The 20,020-nt window shown below is 34.4% G+C and overlaps 2 protein-coding genes across 3 annotated transcripts; both read right to left on the bottom strand.

Moving 5' to 3' along the window:
- Nucleotides 1-126: 126 nt before the first annotated feature.
- LOC135756109 (uncharacterized) lies at nt 127-7,359 on the bottom strand. 2 transcript variants are annotated; one of them, XM_073812198.1, is made up of 6 exons: nt 6,867-7,359; nt 6,192-6,293; nt 5,104-6,072; nt 2,574-2,777; nt 2,091-2,483; nt 127-1,998 (listed from the first exon to the last, which is right to left on the bottom strand). In XM_073812198.1, the coding sequence occupies exons 4-6, from the start codon at nt 2,761-2,763 to the stop codon at nt 1,958-1,960; spliced, it is 624 nt and encodes a 207-aa protein (XP_073668299.1). In that variant the 5' UTR covers nt 2,764-2,777; nt 5,104-6,072; nt 6,192-6,293; nt 6,867-7,359; the 3' UTR covers nt 127-1,957. The 2 variants fall into 2 exon arrangements, with proteins under 2 accessions (XP_073668299.1, XP_073668300.1); XM_073812199.1 differs by lacking the exons at nt 5,104-6,072; nt 6,192-6,293; nt 6,867-7,359 and adding an exon at nt 4,493-5,092.
- On the bottom strand, nt 5,915-18,591 carry adgrg4a (adhesion G protein-coupled receptor G4a). Its single transcript, XM_065271866.2, has 27 exons — nt 18,478-18,591; nt 18,225-18,304; nt 17,457-18,080; nt 17,194-17,291; nt 16,884-16,942; nt 16,575-16,623; nt 16,463-16,491; nt 16,215-16,363; nt 16,057-16,143; nt 15,868-15,942; nt 14,416-14,501; nt 14,268-14,332; nt 14,017-14,165; nt 13,784-13,910; nt 12,359-12,468; nt 12,042-12,246; nt 11,684-11,849; nt 10,297-10,446; nt 9,861-9,980; nt 9,217-9,262; nt 9,038-9,141; nt 8,473-8,594; nt 8,005-8,273; nt 7,789-7,885; nt 6,867-7,147; nt 6,192-6,293; nt 5,915-6,072 (listed from the first exon to the last, which is right to left on the bottom strand). The coding sequence occupies exons 2-27, from the start codon at nt 18,295-18,297 to the stop codon at nt 5,915-5,917; spliced, it is 3,600 nt and encodes a 1,199-aa protein (XP_065127938.2). The 5' UTR covers nt 18,298-18,304; nt 18,478-18,591.
- Nucleotides 18,592-20,020: the final 1,429 nt, after the last annotated feature.

The raw sequence follows: 20,020 nt of genomic DNA, 5'->3' as shown, positions 1-20,020 counted from the left end.
TTATATGGGAATTAAAGCATTTGAGTCATAAAGGTTTCCTCTCACTTTTGTAATGTTTATAATATATACTGTGTATACTTATTAATACAGCACAAGTCCATGGGCAAAACAAATACATAACTCATGCACTTTAGTAACAGTTTATTTTTTATGTAGAAATAGATACATGGACAGTAATAATCCATACAAGTCTTCATTAATACAGAAGCTGGTCAGTGTTATCAGTTATAGCTCACAGTTGTTACTAAAAAGTGTAAAGTCTGCTGTCAGACTGTATTGTTTTAGAAATTACACATTATCCTGAGAAATGGCAACACAGAGGTGAGATAATGATGCATAATGTCAAAAATGAAATATGTCCAATTAAATATGACTCATTCGTAGGTCATCCCACTAATTGAGTTGTGCTCTGTGCATTCTCTGAGGTGTCACTGCAGACTATGAGAAGTACATATAATGTGGAAAGAGGAGAGGGAAGGTTTCACTAAAATTAGCTCTGACACAAAAGGCAAACTGAAATGCCAGAGGATTGATAAAATCTCTCTGTTGTGCACATTAACAGCGCTCGTCTTTTGATAGTGTGCTAAATTAAATGTAGTACAGGTATGGTATGCATGACTTCTGTGATCTAGAGTCAAACAGAGACACATGATACAATATGAGACACACATTTCTTTCAACAAATGGCATAAGAAGAGTTGAAATATGGTAATTAAAAAAAAAAGATCAGCCATATCAATTTATGTAGGTTGCAAACGGATTTATTTTAAATTATAATTTAGCATTATTCCTATTATTAAGCATTTTAGGCGTAACAAAACCCAAATGTTGTTTTCATCTCATTCATGACTCATTATTTCCATTGAATCATGAAGGTATTGACTACTTGAATGCTGCTCACCAGAGGCGAGTCTGTATTTGGGATTACCTTTGGCTTTGGTCATTTTAATTTGGAAATGGCCGTGTGTGGCACCAGATGGGTAATTGCTAAATGTACTGCAAGGGCATCAATAATTCACATGCAGGGGTGTGGAAATGGCTGTTCGTCCATCTGTGTTTATAAATTGAATTCATGGTGGGGAATAGAGTTTGGTAGCTAAATCATAATGTGAGATGAACACTTCCTCCAAGATACAGACTTGCTTGTGATCTTAATTTAATTTTATATAGGCTGATGATATGCAGTGCAATGTACATGTTAGCCACTAGGGCGCAGTGTTTACATTTTCAATGACTGCTATACAAAATAAGCATATACTGTATATTAAACCATCACCAGTGCTGTTAAAATTCAGTTTTAAAATTTGTTTAATAGCAGTGAATATATGATAGTACATTGGATCTATTATAATATAGCATTTTATTGGTATGTACTGTTTTCAAAGCTTGCAGTCATCTTTGGCTCCACTTTATAGATTTTAATGCTGCTCATTTCAGTCCAAGTGGATCTACACTCTCCACCATGCTGGATTGTTTCACCCCATGGCCAAATGGACAAACACAGCCACTGGGTTAAAATTAAACAAAAATAAAATATAATCATGAATACAGTCAACATATATTGCAAGTTACTTAATGTTCCAACCAGGTTGTCTGACAGGTTAAATCATGTGCCTGTGAGATATCTGTCATAAAAACTTCAAAGAACAAGAAATGCATCCAGTTGTACCAGATAAATTCTGCCTTAAAATGTTTAAATTTCATTTTCATCCCATGCAGGAAATATGTTTGCATGCATGTTCTTGTGTGCGTGTGAAACTTCTTTAACCAAAGAGCCTAAGGCAAATCTCTTGTACAATCTCCTGTTTCTGTGATACATGCAGAGCTTGTTTTTGAACAGGTTGTCCACGGACGCCTCCAGGTTAAGCATTGCATGGTCTTTCAGTCACTTTCGTTCAGTTAAACGAAAGAGAGCTACACACTTCCTCGTTCTTGGTATACAATCTTCAACATTCGATCAATACCAATAAAAATTCTTCTTTTCTATCACCTGTACACCTAAAAGGGAATGACATAATTATAGCAACAATTATGGAACAAATGTACATAAAAATCTTCAAAAAGAAGTTAAATATATACAGAGCATGTACCAGAATCAAGGCTGACGTCAGAACTCATCTGGTTAGCAAATCCAGGATATTTAGTCCATCCAGAAATCAAGTCTTGTTTGGAGGAGCCCACCACTACTGAGCCAAGTTCAGGTCGATCATTGTGAACCAAGTTTAATAGAGAATTAGTATACTGGTGTTCTGACATCATTAAACCATTGGTGGATACAGCTGAGGGGTAAACCATGGGCGGCAGAGCCAGACTCATGTCCTGTCTAGAACCTCCTGACCATAGGAGAGCGCTGTTTGGAGGGCGATTCAATGACATGTGAGGGTTTGATTGAGGATTGCTGCTTGTTCCAGGATGAAGTCGTTCTGAAAAAAGCATGGACTGGAATCCTGTTTGTGACTGTGCTCCCCATTGGCCTGAGTCATCTAAAAAAGCAAAAATTGATCAGTTTGACTGAGTGAGTGACTGTATTGTTGTTTATCAACAAGTAAAAGATTATGGGTAAAAGGAGTTACTTGTTGGAGCAGATTTTTGGTTTCGTTTGTTTTTGGAGCGTTCTTCCTTTGGTTTTGTTGCTTTGCTCAGTGCACGGGTAAAATGTTCATCCACCATGCTGCTAATGTCTCCTTGGAAGTATGTGAGAAGGAGGCTACCCGACTGCTCTTCAGTCTTCTTGGCCACATGGCTCCCAAGATCCTCTGCCATCACTGATGTAGGTACTGAGGTAATAATGTGGCATGTTTTATTTTAGCTAGCATTTATCATTTCATCCATCTTACAGCTTTTACGGATTAGTGAGTATATAGCTTTGTGTAAAATCTTTATTATAATGTGAACAAGCAATACTATGCCATCACTTTATAACCTTTTCTTATCTTTGTATATTACTGATAAGTAAACCACACTTTAAAAATTGCATGTACAAGTTAATTTAACTTATTAGCTTGTGGGGTAATTGCAATTATTTATAAAAGCAAGTTAAAATTGTTTGACTTATTATAAAACCTTATTACTATAAACTTAATAAGGGTTTCTCAGTTGGCAGATCATTGTGTCAGCAGCAGAAAAGTCACATGTTCGATACAGAGGGAACACACATGGTTGGCTCAAAAAAAGAATCTGCCAAATGTATTAATTAAAATAAATGTAAAATAATTTGATAAGTTAAAGTAACCTAAAAACATATGACTTCATTTTTACAGTGATATTATAGCCATTTGATAGTGAATGGCTTTGGTAGTGGGGAATGCAGATCTACATGTGCAAACTGGATCACTTATACTGAATTAATCCATTATTTATTAATTAAAAAACAGCTATAAAATAGTTAAATATTATAATGAATTAAAGATAATGTAATTGGAAAGTGTTGAGTATACAAATAGACAAAAAGTTACAGACTATTAATAAACTTTAAAAAATACTGGGTACACTTGCTGGGTTATTTTCAAGCAAGTGTTGGGTTAAAACAGCCCAGCATTTTGGGTTGAAACAACCCAGCTAAATTACAACACATCAGGATGGGTTCGTCCTTTTTGACTCAACGCAAGGTTGAAAATAACCTAGCATTTTTTTATTGTGCCCATAATTAAATTTCATCAGTTCTATCAAATTGATGTTTTATTAAATAGAAAATATCAAATAACAAATGTTTTGTCAGGCAAACTAATACAGTCCCCTATACAAAAGTATGTGAGCAGTAGCCACGAACATAGGTTTGTATGTTAAAGGGATAGTTCACCCAAAAATGAAAATTCAATCCTCTTTTACTCACTCTCATGTTGTTACAAACCCGTATAAATTTTGTTGTTTTGATGAACATGAAGGAAGATATTTTGAGAAATGTTTGTAATCAAACCATTTGTGGACCCCTTTTACTTCCATAGTATTTATTTTTTTCTACCATGGAAGTGAATGGGGTCCACAAACCGTTTGAGACATTCCTCAAAATATCTTCCTTCGTGTTTATCAAAACAAAGAAATTTATGTGAGTTTGTAACAACATGAGAGTGAGTAAATGATGACAGAATTTTCATTTTTGGTTGAACTATCCCTTTAATTTAACATATCAATTTAAGTTAAACAATTTCAGCTTGTTTTTATAAGTTATAGAAGCCACACTGGAAAATCATTAACACACTTTAAAACATTTGCAGCATTTTTTTTTCAAATCAACATATAATTTTATGTTACTTGACAAATTAAGTTAAACAATTTCAACTTGTTTTTATACTTTATGGCAACTTGTCACAAGTCAAAAAGTAGGTTAAATTGCTGTGTTGATAAGGCAAAGGCAGCATTTGGAGATAACACGCTACAAATTCTCTTTCCGTGGGGCTTCTTTTAAGGCAGAAATACAGTATTATTTATTTTATTTAATAAACAGTATTAAACAGTATACAGTATTATTTTATCTGCATTAATTTACACTAACAAAAGCAAATGCTTCCGATTAGAAAGAGATCTTAAGTAAAGCAATGACTTCATTTAAACACTTTACAGTGTGTATAGATCTGCATTATTGACATCTAGTGAATAAGAGTGCGAGACACACACACACAGAGAGAGAGAGAGAGAGAGAGAGAGAGAGAGAGAGAGAGAGAGAGAGAGAGAGAGAGAGAACTGTGACGCAGTGATTATTTGTTTACAGTACAGGTTATACACTCACCCAAAGCTGCACATTTTCTTTCTAATAATACTGTCGCTGGGCAAAAGTGTCTAAGTTTTAATCCAAAAATAGCATTCTGATTTAGAATAGACATAGAATAGACATTATATGCACCTGCAGCCTTAGCTAAACATTTAACTACTTCAGCAATATAATATACACAAGTACAAAATAATTAAATAGAAAATAGCTTGCATCAAATAAAAATGTAAATATAAAAAGCTTGAAGTACAAAACGTCTTATAGTGACAGCAAATTAATTCATTTATTATACATTAAGCTGCACACAGACTTCCTGATAATTATACAGGCCCTTGATAGACTCCAGTTGGTTTTAAAATTACTGCAGTAATGACCATAAACAGATTTTTACTCACAGTGCGAAAAGTTGATAAATCCACAGTACAATCAATTGATAAGGTAAAGGCAATAGCAATAGGATTCCATAGGAGATAACACACTACAACGCTATCTTTTTCTGAGGTTTCTCTTTGAAAAGAAGTTTGACTAAAAGAAACTAGTTTGCTCTTATATGTTGGGGCGTAATCTCTGCACTTTAACCAGTATGAGTAGAATGTGCCTAAACAAGTCAGACCATTCAACTGTCAACTCTTTGTCTGGATAAACCACACAGAACTAATGTTTCTTCAGGGCATATGTTGTTAAATTCATTTTTGTAGAGATTTATGGTCAGATGATTTATCAATCTTATCGATCTAATGTAATGGTCACAATTTTAATTATTAATATCAGAAAATTAATATTACATTTAAAATGTATAACCTACAATAACGCAAGCATATAAAAATTTGATCAAAACCAATTTGCAGTTTATTATTATACTATCATGAAATAAAATGATTTTCTGGTATAGAACTGGCAAGTTTCTAAAATTTCAAAAAAAAAAACAACAGTGCTATTATTAGAGCTGAAAAAAACACAGTTATAATAGTGTAAACACATCATTATCTTCCTTCTGATCTCTACAGCAAACAAATATTTCATTTATATACCTATTTTTTGTATTCTATCAAATAAGTTTTTTTGCCAAATGACCCAAAATTCACACATGTGCACAATTTATAAAAGTATAGATTTAAAATTCTTTTATTTATTGTGAGTATCTGCTGTACAGTAAATTACCGTAAACATCTTGAAAGATCAAAGAAAAATAATCTGGATTCCTGTTTAGTTTCTGTCCTGCGTCAGGCAAACGTGATCATGGTTGGACCCTGAGTGGGAGGAGTCCGAGATCTTCCTGTCACTGGATGTCTCTGACTTTGTAGATGTTGAGACTTGTAGACCTCCTTTAACTTTGGCCCCCACTGTCACAGAGCGGCTCCAATCTAGTAAAAAAGTAAAGTTGTGTTTTTTTCACTGTTTTCAACTATGTTGGAGTTGGTACACAGTTTATATGCAGTTTACTTTAAAAAACATTTGAAACTAGAACAGACTTGAGACAAACCTGAGTATTCAGTGAGTCTGAAACTTCCACAACAGAGGTGTATCCTCCACTGTTTCCTTACATTGTCTTTCATCAAACAATAAAACAGGAAGATAAAGAATCCTGAAACACATTAAATAAGTACTAAGCATTTGTCTAGAGGTCATGTATACAGTATATAATAATGATTGCAATCGAAAAGCAATATGAACATCTCAAATGCAAAACCCACAAAAAAAGTTATCTCTAAGTGCATTAAAAAAACTACACTTGTAAAATATGTCTCCAGTCACTTTTCATGTCCTTTCTGAAGAAAGGTAAAAATATTCAGTAAACCTCCTTTAACTGGGTAAAAACTCTTGCGTCTTTGTGCAGTTATAGAGGACTTTGTTAAAATCGATGTGACGTTTAATGGATTCTGCCAACAAATTGGTATTTCTGAATATTAAGCAGATTTGAAGTGAAAGTACTGTATTTGATGAACGTATTATACATGCTGAGAGGATTCGGTCAATATCATTATCTCATTTTTGACGAAGGTGGCATTTAGCAGCTTTTGCATTTGAGCTTTTCATATTATCTTTGAAAAAAATACATGTTCACATGCTTATCAGCTCAAACTAATGCTATCAGGAGTACAGTTATGTCTTTTAAACATACAGCATTAGAAAACCTTCTCTCATCACTCACTGTTACCTTGAAGACTGTTCAGGATGGAGAACAGGTAAAGAAGAGGTGTTTTGGCTGGACCCCAGGCTAAGAAAGCTGGTAACCAAGTTAGTCCCAGCAGGAACGTGAGGCTTGCCACCACCCGCAGGTCATGCAGCAGTCCTTTTCTGCTGCTTAAGGGCTTATTAACCCGCATTCTCTTGATCTGGACAAGCACCACGATGAACACAGCAATATTGCAGACCAGAATCAGTATCACGAACGAAATCACCGTCACGTAAAAAGTTATGTCCTTGTTTACCCAGCAACTGGGAGAGGATGAAAAAGTTACATGCAACAGTTAACATTCAAGATCAATTGTACTGTATATGGTGGCCTGCAGTGTTGGGGAAAGTTACTTTTAAAAGTAATGCATTACAATATTAAGTTACTCCCAAAAAAAAGTAACTTATTGCGTTACTTAGTTACTTTTCATGGAAAGTAATGCTTACGTTACTTTTTAGTTACTTTTGCGTCACTTTTTATTGGCTGAGGCTTGATCTCTTTCAGGACTTGCAGGTGTTTTCATAGCTGAAAAGTTCTGCATTCAGAAATAGCATATTTTATCACAAAAATGTCGAGCTCTGACCTGCCATCTCAGTTTCTGACTCAAACTTTTCCCAAACAGGCATGTACGCATAGAGTGCATAATGTGATTATGTTTAGTTTAATTCAGTACATAATTTATTTTAAATAGAATTAATTACACAAAAAAGTAACTTGCATCAATTTTTTTAAAAAGGTACTCAAATATTAATGTGTACATTTAAAAAGTAATGCATTAGTAATTAGTAATATTATTACGTAATGCATTAGCAATTAGTAATATTATTACGTAATGCCCGTTACTTGTAATGCGTTACCCCCAACACTGGTGGCCTGTAATAGCGTGTGTTCCTATGGGACCTACAATGGAGTGGATGTCTCAAGAGATATTTTGGAGAAACTGTTGCCATATGAATCTGCATCAATAGCAAGTACTAAACTCACAACCACCAGAGGTAAACCTGCAACCAAGTCAGAAATTAACCAGGAGCAACATTTTTACATACTAGTCTTAATTGTTATTTAATATCATACAAATATAGGTGTCACTAAATTAAAAGAATCTGCTGAGATGTCTCACCCCATCCAAGAGCACAGAATTTAAGGATGTATGATGGCACATATGAATTAAAGACCTTGACCAAGGCCAGATACATGTTGATGGCCTCGAGACCCATCCAGGTAAAGGCAGCCAGGAAAAAGTAATGTAAAACGGCAGCTACAGCAATACAGAGCCCATCGTTGTTAAAAGAGGCAAACCAGGAGTTCACCAGGAATAACATGTTTAATCCCAGCAAGGCCACGGAGAGGTTGATGAGGATCTTTGAAGGATTGTCCCGCCTCAGTTTCCTATGTTAGAAAATCACATATGGAAAGAGCAACAGTGGATGAGGAATCAAAGGCAAACTACTTCAGTTCAGCAACTATGAGTTATCCCAATTTTGTTTTTACAACATTTACAGTTAATCAGTTAGTAGTTAGCATTAGCAGTTAACATTTTTGTATTGTTGTAGGCCTATTGCAGCAGAAAGCTGTACTTTGAACTCACTCAAAGGCCACATAGGTCAGCAGGGTGACTCCAAGAAAGATGCAGGATACACCACTTCCCAGATATGAGATGACTGTTAAAATCTTTTCATCTTCTGGTTTTATTGGAGTTTTAGATATGTCCTGAAAGGCAGGGGAAGGCAGATTAAAAGAAACAATAGGCATGCATTACGCATTATATCTCTGAAAAAAAATTTCATTCAATTTACTCAATTTTTTAAGGTAAGTGGTTGCAATCAATTTATTTAAGCTACAATTAAACAAAAGTTTTTTATTTTATTTTATTTTTCTGATTTTTTGTTTGTTTGTTTGTTTAAATGTAGCTTAAATTGATTGCAACCACTTACCTTAAAAAATGTAATCAATTGAATGAATAATATTTTTTAGTGTACTTATTTAAATTGTACAATGCTGGAAACATGAAGGGTTAATTTACAGATGATATTCAAATAGTGTGTTTTCCATCATTGACTTGTACTGATACAACTAAACACTGAATGTGAGATGCTGATGTTCATGCCAGTAGATCTGGGCTATCTTTTCTTGGGTAAACAGTGCGAACTCACCAGGAGAACTCCAAAATGTGTGAGGTGATCACAGTAACAAAGTGTATGAGTGGCGTTTGACGTCTTCACTTCACATCCTGTATCATTCCATCCGCCTCTGCCGCCTATCAGACACATAAACTTTTACTGCCCAGCACATATGAACATAAAAATATGTTGTATGTGCTTGTATTACTCACTGTTCTTATTGAAATCCCAGAAGACACATTTGACAATGTTTTGATCCTGTAGCAGTAAAAGAGTAGTGTTTGTGTTGAAGCAGATTTTAATGCTATGTACTTAAAACAATTTGTTCACCCAAAAATGAAAATGCTGTCATTATTTACTCTCCCTCATGTTGCTCTAAACCAGCATGCATCAGCAAGAAGGTCCCCGGTTCGAGCCCCGGCTAGGGCCTTTACGTGTGGAGTTTGCATGTTCTCCCTGTGTCAGCGTGGGTTTAATCCGGGTACTCCGGTTTCCTCCCACAGGCCAAAAAAACATGCAAGTTAGGTGTATTGTAGATACAAAATTGCACCCCCCCAACATGTGTACGGATCAACTTGTGTGGATCAACTTGTGTATGTATTTACTGGTTCTCGCAATGAATATACCCATAGATGCTGGAAGAGCGTAAAAACTAATTAAAAAAAGAAGAAAGTAGTCTACAGGTTTAGGGAGAGTAAATGATGACAGCATTTACATTTTGGGTGAACTATCCTCTTAAATTTAAGAAGAATTTTTGGGGTTGTCATTTACAGCATCTCATTACACAAGAACTGTAGTGAAAGTTTATTTGCTTTGGTACGCTGGCATACTGTATACGACACGTGTTTCCACAGACCTCTTTCTGTTGAAGATTTTGGAAAGTGACCACCACTGGAATCTCAAGATCGCTCACTTTGGCGTTGGTGATACTTGCGGACACCACGTAAGAGTTCAGGATCACGCCGCTTTGAGTGTCCTAGATGTTTTCAGTCAGGGGTAAGTGCTTATTAAATCCACACACTCTCAGAAAAAATTTACATGAAGATAAAAAAGTTGTCGCTGGGGTGGTACCTTTTCAAAATGTACACTTTTGGACCTAAAAGCTAAATATTGGTAACTCCTACCTTAGAGGTGTATACTGGTACCTCAAAGGTACATATCTGTACCTAAATGGTAAATATTAGGACCTTTTTAGAAGGTACCGACAACTTTTGTACTTTTATTGTGTAGAGTAGCAATTAAATGCATGCAAAAGCTAAAGTTTTACTGTGGTTAATATAAATTTAATTTACCTGAAAGAGATTTTCTTTGCCATAGAAATGAAACTGGACCCGAGGTATGGCTTCATTGTTTGGGAAAAAGTTCTCAACAGTAGAAGGTAAAGATATGGATGCCACATGTATTGTGTCTGGTTCCTCTGAAAACACCTTGTTAAAAAATATCTGCAAAAAAATTGGCAGAAAATGTTACTGCAGCCGACAGAAAAAAGGGAAAACCTGACAAATTATGATTATAGGCACAGTTATGTTGAATTGTTTTTTTAAAGACCCACTAAAGTGCCTTGAAATTTATGGGAAGTTTTGGAAAGTTAAAGCAACACCAAAGAGTTTTTTTACCTAAAAATAACGTTTCCAAAAAAGTTTCAGTGGTTAATCCACTCAAAACAGGGTGAATGGCACTTTCACATTCGCTTTGCAGCCCTCTATCGGCCAAAACCGCACTAAAGAAGTTTCCAACCGTTGGGTAGTGGTCCTGTAGTTCGAGTGAAAACTACAAAAACTTGCTTTACGGCAGACCTACAATCCAATCAGAGCCAGCTATGCTGCAGTATTTACGACAGTGGCAATGAACAATTACGCGTCTAACTTGTAGGGGGAGCAAAGAGCAATAACTCTTTAGTGTTGCTTTAAATAGCCAGTCGGGTTTAGTTTACCTCCCAACCTGATGAGAACTGCGAATGATGTCATAAAATCATTGATTCTTATTGGTGGAAGTGAGAGACAGTTTATTTTGATTTACATTACATATACTTGAAATGCTTTTATTTTCTAAATGCACACATTTGTGAAGGTTTGAAGCACACTGGTTTATGGATATCCTTTAGACTAAAATATTCACACTTAAAGCCAAATCTTTTCATTTTTATTTCCTGGGGACTTCACCATTTATAAAAAAAATTAAGTTTAATAGCCATACAACACTGTAAAAAACTTGATTTTATTGTTTATTTTAACTTTTTTGAGTTGTAAGGCATTGTTATAAATTATTAAAATGTAATTTAATTAGCTTAAGTTATTTCAACTTAATTTGTATAACTTACTGTATCTCCGAATGCAGTCCATTTACTGTATAGCACCCCTCAATAGTCAAGAACGTTAACTTAAAATGTAGGTGCAACAAGGAATTTTTACAGTGCAGAGGACTAAATACATTTACATCTCAAATAGTTGTCTGGAAAGAGTATCACACCTGAGATGCGAAAAGTGCTAAAATAACCCTTGAATAACGCACACAAGGACACAGAAACCTTGTGGTGATAATAGTGTGGAAAAACACTTGGATAGGTACTGTGACATTTTAATAGCACACCTCTATTTAAAAAAAAAATCTAAGCCATTCAAAATGATTGTGGTCTCATGCCATTTTACATACTGTATACACTCTGTCTTTGTCTCTCACCTCAGGGTTGAAACCAGTCTGAAAGGAGGACACCCCAAATGTGAGGCCGGAGAACTGAGAGGTGTCTGGGTTAATCAACTGCAGAGCTAACGAAGGTGCTGTTATGTTATGATCAGCTCCGTCAAACTCCGTTCTGTCTCCCATAAGATCTGTGATATAAAGAATTCTGCCAACACAATGGACAGGACAGAGAGATAGGAAGCAGTGTGGTGAAGACACAACTGAAATCAGTGATATATAGTGGAATACAAAACTCTAAGACCACATAAATAAATAAAAAACATAATCCAGCATGTCTACCAAATCCATATTTATAATTGGATCTAGTTTGTAATGTGCAGTATTGAGGTATACTTACTCATTGGTGACTTGGGCGAGGTTAGTTGTGTATTCGCAGATATCTGAAAGTATATTAACAATGCTGCTGGACAGCTCTGTGGTCAAGGTGGCAACCTTAGTAACTGCAGACAATTTATTAAGCACAATGTTCAGCTGCTTATCACTCAGACTGTTCTGTTTATTTAGCAGATCAGCAATCAGATTCACAATATTTGCCGAATTGTCTGGGGAGAGAGGTATCAACAGAGACGAGAGAGATAAATATATTTGCTTTTGGCTGTGAAATGTAGGCTACCATATGCATTTATATGAATAAAAGTCAATATTTATACTTACTAACTGTAACTTCAATATTCTCTAAATCATCAAAACCTGATACAGTCGTCATACACATGCTCATGTCTGGTGGATCCCAAACTGCTCTATCAGTTGCCCCGTTTAATTTACTGAAAGGAATTTGGTAAATGTGAAACAGATTCTGATTCCACACTTTCAGAATAAAATGTACAAAAGGTGTCACTGAGGCGGTACGGTTTCATAAAGTACACCTTTGTACCTACAGTGTAAAAAAAATGCAGCATGAAGTTGAAACAACTTAATTATGAAAGTCAATTCAACCTACTTTTAAAGTTTCGACTTGTAGTAAGTTGAAATAACTTAGAAAAACAAGTTTAAATTGTTTAACTTAATTTGTTAAGTTAAAGTAACAAAAATAAATGTTGATATGAAATCATTTTACAGTGTAAAGAGAACATATTAGTAACTCAACGATACACTGTAAAAAAGTAAGTTGGATTAACTTTAAAAAATACTTAAATTGGTTACACCTAAAAAAATAAGTTGTTTTAACTTATATGTTTAAGTGAAAAACACTTTAGGTGAAAAATGTAAGTTGAAATTTACCTACTGAAGCAATTTTTAAAACAAACTTTTTAATTTCACAGTGTACGTTTTGGTACCAAATGTGTACATATCTGTACCTAAATGGTACATAATAGGACTTTTTCAAAGGGTACCATCCCAGTGACAGCATTTGTACCATTTTTAGACCATACTGAAACTATATTTTTTTACATAACATCACAACATATATATTACATAACATAACATAACATAACATAACATAACATAACATAACATAACATAACATAACATAACATAACATAACAGCAATTCAATAAAAAATACTCAGTTTTAGCATAACACCTCAATATAAAGATATTCTAATTTTAATAAAAAGCCATTTTTGTTTTGCCATGTTAGTGACTAAGCTGTCCATGTTAGCTGTCTAAGTCAATGAGAATTAATGTGGTAGTCCAAGCAATACTGTCAAGCTTATTATTCAATTATGGATATTGCTTTCCAGAAGTGTAAGATAAGACATATTAGTAATAATGAAAGCTGACACAGAACTGTGTACAGAATATAGACTGTGTGCTAAATGACGCACAAAAGACAGATGGGAACTGAGTATTATCAGATCAATTTTTTCAAGGCAACTAAACTGTTCCTATAGAAACAAGCAAAACCGCTTACTTAAGTATCTGTAATAAAAATCTGATAATAAAAATTAGAACTTCCATAAAACAGCTACAAGTCTAGATTATGTCCATATAACTAGATTGATAGATGGATTATTTCATGTTTCGTTCGACATAAATTCGACATTAAAACGAACAAAAGCAAAACTTTTGCAACAACAACATACTATACATAATAACATACAATGGACAATAAACAGTGCTGGTGTAACATACTTACCAAAACCTTGAAGCATCTTCATCGCCTTTCTCACAACCCATTGAATATGTGTTTTGAGCCGTCATTTCGGGCCATATGTAAATCCCATACACTGTGTGCATAGTTTCCTCAGGACAAAGACCTGGTTCTGCATCAATAAATAACAAATAGAGAACCTTAACACAGATTTCTTTACTTGTGTACTAAAATTTAACATCATGTTGAGTTTTGACATAAACTCAATAAAGCAATACCTATATGGATGATGTTGACTTCATTATTTGGAACAGTGATATTAATGGAAATGTTGGAGTATCCTTGTGTTAAAAGATTCACCATTAGCCTCTTTGTCTCTATGACATCCACTTTTCCAGATGCTTTAACCTGAAAGCTGCTGATGTACCTGAATTTTGATTTTGATACATACAACAGCAAATTAGTTTTGTCTGGACCACTCTATAATAAAACTCAAAGTAGCCTATACATTGTTGACTGGGACATTTACTTTGAAAATCCTGTTAGTACAATATTTAGTGGTTCCATTGCATGATCTCCCAGTGTTTGCTGAAGCTGAAGACAAAAGAAGCACATTTAATACAAATGAAGGCTCTGATCTGTGGTTTTAGAAATATTTACTGTTCGTATTTACTCACCCATTGCTGTAGTGTGTTTTCTGGGGATGTAATACTGCCACTCATTGTTAGGTTGAGATAAACTCTATAAAAAGTGTCTCCAAAATCTGATGAAATGTCAATGAATTAAAACTTAGATTCAAATTTCTAAAGGAAATGTGGTTGAGGTTCTTGCCTATGCAAACTCAATACTGGATTTGTTCCTAGATGCCAGGGGTCCAAATAGCCCACCTTCAAAATATTATACATATGACCACTGCAATGGGATTTTTATCCATTTGCCTGACAAGTGTTTAAAGTCTGTATAAAAAACTTAAAGGATTAGTCAATTTTCTTTAAAAAAATTCAGGAAATTTACTCACTACCATGTCATCCAAAATGATGATATCTTTTTTTTGTTCAGTGGAGAATTTTTTTTTTTGTTTATTTGTTTTTTTGAGGAAAACATTCCAGGATTTTTCTCATTTTAATGGACTTTAATGGACCCCAACACTTAACACTTAACGCAACACTCAACAGTTTTTTTCAACAGAGTTTTAAAGGACTCTAAATGATCCCAAACGAGGCATAAGGGTCGAAACTATTGTCATTTTTGACAAGAAATTTAAAAATATGCACTTTTAAACCACAACTTCTCATCTATCTTCGGTCCTGTGATGCGGCAGCGCGACCTCATGCAATATGTCATCATGCCAAGAGGTCACAGATGATGTATGTGAAACTACGCCCCAGTGTTTACAAGTGTGGAGAAAGAGGACCGTTCCGAAGTTGTTGTATGTCGAATTATACTAATTAATGTCTTTGTGTCAGTTTATTGTTTAAAATGGTCCGTAAATGCGCGTTTCACATATGTAACGTGACCTTTTTTAAATCACTACACAATTAAGTGAGGTCACGCTGGCGCGTCACAGGACCGGAGATAGACAAGAAGTTGTGGTTTAAAATTGCATATTTTTATTTTTCTTGCCAAAAATGACAATCATTTCGCTAGATAAGACCCTTATGCCTTGTTTGGGATCATTTAGAGTCCTTTGAAACTCCGTTGAAACTTCAATTTTAAACTGCATTAAAACTGTTGCGTGTTGGGGTCCATTAAAGTCCATTAAAATATAAGAAATCCTGGAATGTTTTCCTAAAAAAAAAATGATTTCTTCTCGACTGAACAAAGAAAGACATCAACATTTTGAATGACATGGTGGTGAGTAAATTAACTGTTTTTTTTTTTTTTAAGAAAATGGACTAATCCTTTAATTTGATGACATCAACAATACATTTAGCACGATATGACTTAAAGTCTTTTTAGTGTTTCTGTGCAACATTACAGAGGAAAAAGGTAAGATTCACTTAATCTAACCATCTGATGTGCTAAATCAAGATCTGCTTAATTGTCTCATTGGGCAAAAAGATATGATAAATAAGATAACCCAAAATATAGAAAGCTTATTGCATGTTTCATGCTGTTGTTTAACTCACCTATATCTATCTTTGAAATTGTAGTTGAAGACCTTGTGCTTTCCATTTCCCTTGTCTGTAATGATGTCGGAGTTACTATAGATGATTTGTCAGAAAATAAGTATTTTTACACAAGTGTACAGCTTTCCCAAACATTTAAACGATTATTTTAGCTGGGTTTTGTGTTAGAAATGAAGCTCTGACACAGACCTGATGCTGTAATGTTTGTAGTTCCTATGTTTGAATACTTAGTAGTGACAGCAGTAGTCAAATCAGGGTCATCATTGGGAAAGTGGGCTGCAATTTTCAAAAACAGACTTAGTTTTGATATACATAATACTGTTGGAAAAATCCCCACAAACACATACCTACTGAGAGGACACTTATAGATGTTGGATCGGTTTTTAGGATGATGTCTTCATATTTGTAGCTGGGTTTTAGGAGCTTCTCTATCTCAGCCTCTGTTTCACTCACGTCAGCACCAGGTGTTTTTTTCACAAACACCAGACAGTCAAACCTTAGACCACAACAGAGTTATGACAAATACACAAAATATTTTATGGGAAAAAAAAGAAATTATATGTATACTGGAGGGTTGTGAAATTTGGGATTTTACCATTGTTTCTTGTTTAATGTGCTTGCAACCTACAAAAATAATATTACTTTTACACAGCGCAATACAGCAAATTTTAAGAGACAATGTTGTGTGATTTTGTGTAATACTGCACCTTTTTTTGCATATCATTGTATTGATCTAAATCACCACCTGTTGGGGAGCTAAATTAGAAGACAGATAAGATATGAGATTAAAATACATTTCCAGAAATTAATGTTAAGGTAACAGTACAAGTTGTCTGAACCTAATATGTGTGTGCATGCTATTAAGCTATTAAGCTGCCCAATCCACTTTACACTTGAAAAAACTTTTTTTAATAAAAATGTATTATTCCTAAAATATAACACATTATACAGTGGTCACAGACATCCAGCCTTTCTTTGAAAAAACTATAAAAAACTATAAACATAATAAACCTTACCTTAACTTTGATAGGAACACAGAATGTACTGATATGTCTTTAGGAAAAATGTTTCCAAGCTGAAATATTGTAAATACAGATAATAACACAAAATTATTTATATTCTGTCACCGGTGGTCCCCTTTCAAAAATGACACATTTGTACCTAAAAAAAGTGCGTATTACTACATCACACATACATAATGGTATGCCTCACAGAGCCAGGTATATTAGGGCCTTTTAAAAGGGGACCATTACAGCTTTTGCACCTTTTTTCTTTGAATGTGTAGATCAAATGCTAACATGTAAGTTTGCAAAAATATAATCTTACCCAGGTGAGAACAATCTTCTTCATTTCATTCTCAGTGTAGTCATCATTAGTCTTCTGTTTAATAGACGTGTTCATTTTAATTTGATATTTTGACCATTCTGAAATTAGAAGTAAGATATACAGCCCATTAGAGTCCAATCACAACATCAAATGTAACATGTTTTTGCTCTGTATTTCTATTACTGTGAATATTCTTTAGTCTTGACATATTGTGTAAAAAACAGAAAGAGATAGAGAGTATTAAAGAGATGAATGTCTCTCACCACACTTTAAGCTTTGGTCTGAAATCGGTGGGCATTCCTGATAGTGCCAGTCTTTCTCTCTCCAACTCACAATATTCCCATCTACACACTTTCTTGCATCCAACTGCAGAGCACTCAACTGCTCGCCCCACATTCGGAACAGATACAGGTCCCCAAGGAAGTTTTTCCCAGTTTCGAAATCTATAACACCTCCGACATAACTATGTGACACTCCTAAAGTCAGGGTTCCATTTGTTTCAAGGAACCTTGGAAACGTCTCATTTAAATTAAATGTGTGATTAGTCCCATTTACAATCAGCTCGAAAAGCCTGGTGTGGCTTGACCAGGTCAGACACACCGTGTGCCACATGTAAAGAGGCAGGTCTTGTGCAACAATCCATTCTTTTCCAAAAAGGGAGGCTTTTAAATTGCCCCCGACCCCAGCCAAGCCAAGTTCCACATCTTGTTGCCCGGGACCTTTGTAAACAAAAGCAGTCCATTCAGAAGTACTAAGCTGTCGCCTAAGGTCAACACATACACTCAGTTCCTCAAGAGGTGGTATAATACACTGTTTACGCAGCTGCCAAAGACAAGTTCGACTCCAAAAGTTCACCCTTTTTCCCCATAGGCTTGCATTTGGTATATCTGAAAGTTAGAATACAAAATCTGTTTTACAAGCTTTATGGAATATGGCAGTGGATTCATATTTGAATCTGTGATGTGCAGAAATGTACAGACTCAAATGCAAATGCAATGAATGCAAATGGTTGATAATTTAAATTACAGTACCTGCACGAATGTAAGAAGAGACAAAAATCCACGTGTAAAGAATCAGAGGCAGGTATTTTATAATTATATGCATGATAAGTCTTGAATTAAAGAGAAATAAAAACATTAAATGTTGGGTTGTCATCACATTTCTCTCTTTTTTATTTTAGAGTAAAAGTTATTACATTTTGAAAACTAAACTGAATGAGAAAAAAACATTTAAATGACTAATTATTTTCTTATTGTAAAATATATTACTACTTAGTCTACTTACTGTTTTATGGCATGTCTCTAGAATTCAAAGATGCTTACATGTTAACAAATTAAAATATTAAACTTGCAAAACGACAAATTAAATCCAGATTTGACACTGAATTAGAATAGCCTAGCAGGCGATGTCTTGCTCTTAATATATTTAGTGCAGGACCACCTCTCACATGAGACAAAATCCACGCCCTCTCTACTGTTTGAAAGTTATTTATTAAACGTTGAAGGCAATAATACTCATAAAGGATCCACCTTCATTTCAATCCGGATTTAAACTAAAATCAGCTTAGGGAAGTTAATTCAAACTTCCCATTACATAAATCTGTGAACATTATTATTTTTACATCAAAAAGACCCAGAGACACAATAGTTGTGTTTGAGGTGAATGCATTTTTTTTACATTTATAAATTACTCATTGAAATGGAAGACGACACACCTGGTATGGTTAAAGGTTAATGGTGTGATGACATATTGCTTCAAAGACACGACTATTGCTAAATAAAAATAAAGTTTTTAAGGGTCTCTATACTGTAGGTCAGATGTGACAGTATAAAAGTGTAATAAAAAATATGCTGTATTTCTTGGAATATATTAATATTTTTATTTAAGAAAGAAGCTTTGCCTTTTTTATTAGATGAACAGCATCACATATGTTTATGTGTGCTGTGTGTCCAGCAGGATGTTGTTTTAGTTCTTACGCAAACAGTTCAGGCAATGTTCTTTCTCAAGTGTTTAGATCAGAAGCAGCTTTTCTAGATAACATTCTTCAAACAAATTTAATTACATTATGGTGGCTTTGTATGTGATGTTGGAGAAACTCTAAAGGTTAAAAGTGAGTTCAACTTGTTGACATAGTTACACATAAATTAACATAAATACAAAAACTGTGAATATTCTTTAGCACATTTCGATTTTATATTATATTACAGTCATAAAACTACATGAAAAAGTAATGAAATTATATGAAAAAATTATTTTATTTAATTGTATAGTCATACAGTGCATTCAGTAAATATTAAGTTTTCTCAATGTTGTTATGTGGCAGCTTCATGTTACAATTGCTTAAACTATTTATTCCTTCATTAATCTACAATCAATGAGTACATCATTACAACAAAATGAAAACAGAATTATAGAAATATAAAAATAATTATACAGTAATGAATTATGAAATTTACATAAGTATTCTGACCCCTCACAACAACACTTACAATTTAGCTCAGATGCCTCCCATTTTTCTTGACTCCACCTGTTGTAATTAAATTGACCGGACATGATTTGAAAAGGCACACTGCCCTCTAAAAGGCCTCACAGCTGATAATGTATATCAGAGCAAAAACCAACATGTGGTCAAAGTAACTGACTGCAGAGCTCAGAGATAGGATTGCTGCAAGGCACATACTATAAAAATTAATTAAAAGTACAAGAAGGTACAAAAGCTGTCAGTGGGACCACACCTGACTGGGCTGAACGTTCACCTTTTAACAGGACAATAAACAATGAGCCAGAACCCTTATTAAACATCTCAAGAGAGACCTGACGGAATTCG

Source organism: Paramisgurnus dabryanus, chromosome 16 (assembly GCF_030506205.2).
Source record: "Paramisgurnus dabryanus chromosome 16, PD_genome_1.1, whole genome shotgun sequence".
Classification (NCBI taxonomy): Eukaryota; Metazoa; Chordata; class Actinopteri; order Cypriniformes; family Cobitidae; genus Paramisgurnus; species Paramisgurnus dabryanus.
Note: the sequence above shows the minus strand (reverse complement) of the source record. Positions and strands in the feature narration are given on the sequence as shown.